This window comes from Lactuca saligna, chromosome 3, assembly GCF_052625555.1.
Source record: "Lactuca saligna cultivar CGN05327 chromosome 3, ASM5262555v1, whole genome shotgun sequence".
Classification (NCBI taxonomy): Eukaryota; Viridiplantae; Streptophyta; class Magnoliopsida; order Asterales; family Asteraceae; genus Lactuca; species Lactuca saligna.
Genome location: NC_136419.1, coordinates 55,011,818 through 55,017,736, shown reverse-complemented (window position 1 = coordinate 55,017,736; position 5,919 = coordinate 55,011,818). Strand labels below are relative to the sequence as shown.

At 42.6% G+C, this 5,919-nt stretch overlaps 1 protein-coding gene across 1 annotated transcript; it reads left to right on the top strand.

Moving 5' to 3' along the window:
- Positions 1-688: 688 nt before the first annotated feature.
- LOC145035550 (uncharacterized) lies at positions 689-3,918 on the top strand. The gene is made up of 3 exons (XM_078984076.1): positions 689-1,655; positions 2,138-2,793; positions 3,310-3,918. Exons 1-3 carry the CDS (start codon positions 689-691, stop codon positions 3,916-3,918), a joined length of 2,232 nt encoding a protein of 743 aa, XP_078840202.1.
- The last annotated feature ends 2,001 nt before the right edge of the window (positions 3,919-5,919 follow it).

Sequence of the window (5,919 nt, the reverse complement as noted above, 5' to 3'; positions counted from 1 at the left end):
ATTGAGGTGGAAGAAGCCGTCAAAGAAGAGGAAAGGAAGAGTACTCCAAAGTCCATGAAGCTAATAGAATCCGAAGTGAAAGTCACACCAGCTCCATTTCCTTCAAGGATGGCAAGCACCAAAAAAGATAGGGAAGATGACAAAATCATGGCCATGTTTCGAAAGGTTGAAATCAATATCCCTCTTTTAGATGCCATTACACAGATTCCTAGATATGCTAAGTTCCTTAAGGAACTTTGCACATCTAAGAAACAGCTTAAAGAAAATCAAACTGTGAAGGTTGGTGAAAATGTCTCAGCCGTGTTACAAAAGCGGCTACCAAAAAAATGCAAGGATCCGGGTGTTTTCACGGTTCCTTGCAAAATGGGTAACCTTTTTGTACCACATTCCATGCTTGATCTGGGAGCATCAATTAATGTCTTACCCTATTCAAGTTATAAGTCAATGGGAATTGGACCTTTATAAAAAACCGAAGTCATTATTCAACTTGCTGACCGGTCTTTGGTACACCCGAAAGGTGTATTGGAGGACGTGTTAGTGCAAGTTAATGAGCTTGTTTTTCCCGCTGACTTTTATGTTTTAGACATGGGTGATGAAAACACCCCACAATTGAGCTCCATCCTTTTGGGGAGACCCTTTTATGAGTATCGCATAAACAAAAATAGATGTAGCCAATGGTACTTTGTCAATGGAGTTCGATGGTGAGGTGATCAACTTTAATATCTTTGAAGCCATGCGTTATCCTAGAAATATTCATTCTTTAAACTTCAGATATTTTATTGATTCATGTACTAATGATTGCTTTGAGATGTCAAGCGAAGATGTGCTAACCACCATCTTGAGCAAACACTTTGATGAGACAAGGATTAAGGAGTTGGCTGACAAGTACACATTGGAAGATGAATTGATTGAAGTAATTGATTCCTTGGAGAAAGCACAACCCATGAGAGTTGAACCACCCCGCATGAAGCTAAAAAGTTCTAATCTGAAACTTCTCCCATCCATAGTGCAACCACCGACTCTTGAGTTGAAGACTCTTCCCGACCATCTCAAGTATGCCTATCTTGGAGAGGAAGAGACATTACCAGTGATAATTTTGACCAAGCTGGCACGAGAAGAAGAAAAAGAGTTAGTTGGAATTTTGAAGAAATACAAGGAAGTTATTGGTTGGACCATTGCGGATATAAAAGGGTTGAGCCCATCGTTATGCATGCACAAAATACTGATGGAAGAGGACTTCAAGCCATCCCGTGAAGCCCAAAGGAGGTTGAATCCACCTATGATGGAGGTGGTTAAAAAGGAGATCATGAAGCTCTTGGATGCAGGTATAATCTACCCCATTTCTGATAGTAAGTGGGTAAGTCCTGTGCAAGTACTCCCGAAAAAATCCGGAGTCACCGTTGTCAAAAACTCCGAAGGGGAATTGGTACCCACCCATGTGCAAAACGAGTGGAGAGTTTGTATCGATTATAGGAATTTGAATGCTTCCACCTGCAAAGACCACTTCCCTTTGCCATTCATCGATCAGATGTTAGAACGATTGGACGGGAAATCCCACTATTGGTGCCTTGATGGTTTCTCTGGTTTTCATCAAATTCCGGTTGCCCTGGAAGACCAAAGAAAACCACATTCACATGTCCCTTCGGCACCTTTGCGTATACACGCATGCCCTTCGGCTTGTGCAATGCACCCGCGACCTTCCAAAGATGTATGGTGAGCATATTTTCAGAATATGTCAAAAATGTCATAGAGGTTTTCATGGATGATTTCACTGTTTATGGAAATTCTTTTAATGAATGCTTGCAAAATCTCACCAAAATTCTACAAAGGTGCATTGACACGAACTTAGTCCTTAACTATGAAAAATGACATTTTATGGTTGACAAGGGCTTGATACTTGGACATGTGGTGTCCCAAAAAGGTTTAGAAGTTGATAAGGCCAATACAAATGTTATTAAGAGCTTACCATACCCGACAAATGTTCGGGAAGTACGTTATTTTCTTGGCCATGCAGGTTTTTATCGGCGGTTTATAAAGGATTTTTCCAAGATCACGGTGCCAATGAGTCAACTCCTACAAAAGGAGGCTGATTTTGAGTTTGGTGATTAATGTAAGAATGCATTTGATTTTTTGAAAGAATTGTTGACATCCGCCCCCATCATTCAACCGCCAAATTGGGATCTTCCATTCGAGATCATGTGCGATGGTAGCAATACCGCAGTTGGGGCGGTTTTGGGACAAAAGGTTGATCGAGCACATCATGTCATCTACTATGCATCAAAGACCCTTGATAGTGCACAAGGCAACTACACCACAACGGAGAAAGTGTTGCTTGTTATTGTCTTTGCTCTAGAGAAGTTCCGACAATACCTCCTTGGAACTAAGGTGGTCATATATTCGGACCATGCAGCCATAAAACACTTGCTTACAAAGAAAGACTCAAAGCCGAGGTTAATACGGTGGATGCTGCTTTTGCAAGAGTTTGATACTGAGATAAAAGATAAGAGTGGAAAGGAAAATCTAGTTGCGGATCACCTAAGTCGCATTGTACAGCCCGAAGATGGTATACCAATTTGTGACACATTTCTAGATGAACTTCTATTTGCAGCCAAAGAAGCACCATGGTATGCAGATATCGTCAATTACTTGGTCACAAGTCAATTTCCCCCAGATTCATCCCGTTGGCAAAGAGACAAAATCAAGAAGGAAGCCAAACGATATATATGCGACGAGCCTTACCCTTGGAAGTACTGTGCGGACCAAGTAATTCGTAGGTGTGTTGAGCAAAAAGAGGTACAATCTATCCTTAATTTTTTCCATTTTTATGCTTGTGGTGGTCACTTTGGACCCCAAAGGACAGCTAGGAAAGTTTTAGATAGCGGATTCTTTTGGCCTTCTATTTTCCATGATTCCTACCTGCTTTGTGCACATTGTGAAAAGTGCCAAAAATCCGGATCTTTAAGCTCCAGGAATCAAATGCCCCTTACCCCTATTCTAGTATGTGAGATTTTTGATGTATGGGGTATTGACTTTATGGGACCATTTCCGCCCTCTTTTGGTTGTTCTTATATTTTGTTAGCGGTGGACTATGTGTCCAAATGGGTGGAGGCTAAGGCCACCCATACTAATGATTCCAAAGTTGTGGTCGATTTCCTTAAGGTATAGATTTTCTCACGGTTTGGCACACCAAAGGTGCTCATAAGTGACTGCGGGACCCATTTCTGCAATCGGATGCTAGAAGCTGTTTTGAAGAAATATGGAGTGACACACAAAGTCTCAACAACTTATCATCCCCAAACGAATTGACAGACAGAGGTCTCAAACAGGCAAATCAAAAGCATCCTGGAGAAAACGGTCAACCCAAACCGCAAAGATTGGAGCTTAAGGCTAGATGATGTTTTATGGGCATACTGTACCGCCTTCAAAACTCCCATTGGTATGTCCCCATATAGGCTTGTGTTTGGTAAAGCATGCCATCTTCCAGTTGAGCTTGAGCATAAAGCTTTTTGGTCGGTAAAGAAATTCAACATGCGTGAAGATGAAGTGGGAAATAAAAGGAAACTTGATATCCAAGAGCTAGAGGAGATTCGGAAAGATGCATACGAAAGCAACATGATCTATAAGGAGAAAACAAAAGCATACCATGATAGGGCGATCTCCCGAAAGACTTTTTTACAAGGAAAAAAGGTGTTGCTATACCACTCAAGATTCAAGTTAATCTCAGGAAAGTTGCGATCCAGATGGATTGGTCCTTTCGTGGTCACAAGGGTGTTTGACCATGGTGCGGTGGAAATCACGAGCAAGCAAACGGGTAAAACATTCAAAGTCAATGGTCACAGGCTGAAGCCGTTTTATGAAGGATTTGAGGTGAAGAATGAAGAGGTTGAAGAGTTGGAGAACCCCACGTACCAAGACTGAAGCATATGCAGGGGCAAAGTCGAGCCAATGACTTGAAATAAAGGCAGCTAACCGGGAGGCAACCCGGGGGTATTTCTATCTTTTACTTAAAAACAATTTCCATTTCTTTGAGTTTTTGGTTTTCAATGTTCCAAATGAATTCAATCATGATTTAAAATACCAAACGGACCTAGGAATGCAAAAGTATTTCATTTATAAGAGAGGAAAATTTTCAAGTTCAAAAAGTGAGGATTAGCATCCAGGGACCAACACGGGTCATGTTGGTTTTGTCCTTGACCCAAAACGAGTCGTGTTCATCCAAAAAAGTCCCAAATTCTTCCAGAGAGCAACACGGATCGTGTTGGTTTTGGCCTTGACCCAACACGGGTCGTGTTCGTCCAAAAAAGTCCCAAATTCTTCCAGAGAGCAACACGGGTCGTGTTGGTTTTGGCCTTGACCCAACACGGGTCGTGTTCGTCCATAACTCATCATAAACCCCCCAACACGGGGCGTGTCAATTTAGCCTGGGGAGACACGGGTCATGTTCGCGCAGCAGTTCAGGCCCTTTTTAAAGAAAAAAAATTGGGACTTGACCTCATTTATCCCCACTTTCACTTCCTAACAGCCCCTCTCACCCAACAAAAACCTTAGGTCCGATTTTCATCAAATACCTTTCAATTTCTTCAAGATTTTAACTTTCATCTACAAAAAGGTTTGATTTTCATCATCTACACTTCATCTTCTCCATCTTAAACACCATTTTCTTGCATTTTAATGGTGGATTTGGGGGGTTTTTGGCAAACCCTAGATCCGAAAATCTCATGTGGTTTTGGTGTTTTAGTATCTTAATCTTAAAGAGGGCAAGCTTGGGGAGGTTAAGGAAGATCTTTTTCATCAAGAACAACACAATCCCACACACGATTCGGTAAATCCCTCCCAACTCTTAGCTTTTGGATTTTGTGTTCTTGAATCAAATTATTTAAAATTGTGGTCTATTTGGACTTGATTCTTAGTAGGACATCTTTGAAAACCAAATTTCCCGCGAAATTTTGGTGGCCAAATTCGAAGTTGACTGGACCCGTCAATAGTTGACTTTTGACATTTTAACCTATTGACTTTCAATCTGTCCCAAACTTGACTATGGAAGCTACATCTTCCAAAGACCAAGACAAACCAAATCATCCGCCCGCCGTCGGAAGCCTAGGACTCCATCACCTCCATCCAGATCTCCATCACCTCCATTTAGGTCCCCAACACCCCCGGCCGACCCGTCTCATTGTGGTGTCGTATGTCTTGGCCCAGTTCAACAGGGCAAACTTGAGTCATTCCTTAAACGGGGTCATGCCATCCAAAAATTCGCGCATGTTCCAACCCTAAAAGAGTTGCATGTTTACAATCAAGTCAAAACCCTGTTTCGCAACATAGGGTGGCACGGCTTGTTGAGGGTCCATGAATTGATCTATAAAGTCCCAACAGCTGAGTTTCTATCCTCAGTTTATTTAGACCATGGGATCCTCTACTTCCATCTAATGAATCAAGACTATGAGATCTCCTTGGATCAAATCAATGCCATTGTGGGGGCCCCAACGGAAAACACATTTGGCCCCACTGACCCAATCCAAGGATACTTTGACATGACTTGGTGGTCCCAACTCACCCAATTACACCCATATGTCTCTAGCGCTGCTAAATCCTCATCACTTATCCATCCTGTGATTAAGGTAGCCCACAGAATCATTGCTTCGCTCGTCGCCCCTAGAGAGGAGCGCAGCACCATCAATGCGCTGGAACTCAAAATCCTTTATGTAATGACCCATCCCGAGAATAACCTCATTCCTCATTATGGTCGGTTTCTATGCCACAAGCTCATCCGCCTTAGCACATCCCGATCGTGAAAGATTGTTTGCGAGGGTATTGTCAGCATGCTCGCCAAGAGCGCCCACATCCGAGCCCCATACCCCGGTCCCCATCAGCCACTACCAGGTGAGCCTTATCTCACCACTACTGTCCTTGAGTCCATGC

Bases quoted from the DNA above. Each gene is read 5' to 3' on its own strand.
- LOC145035550 (XM_078984076.1), top strand. From the start codon at position 689: ATGGAGTTCGATGGTGAGGTGATCAACTTTAATATCTTTGAAGCCATG. The intron at 1,656-2,137 runs GTATACACGCAT...ATTTTTTGAAAG, and splicing joins TGTCCCTTCGGCACCTTTGC to AATTGTTGACATCCGCCCCC. The intron at 2,794-3,309 runs GTACAATCTATC...ACGAATTGACAG, and splicing joins GGTGTGTTGAGCAAAAAGAG to ACAGAGGTCTCAAACAGGCA.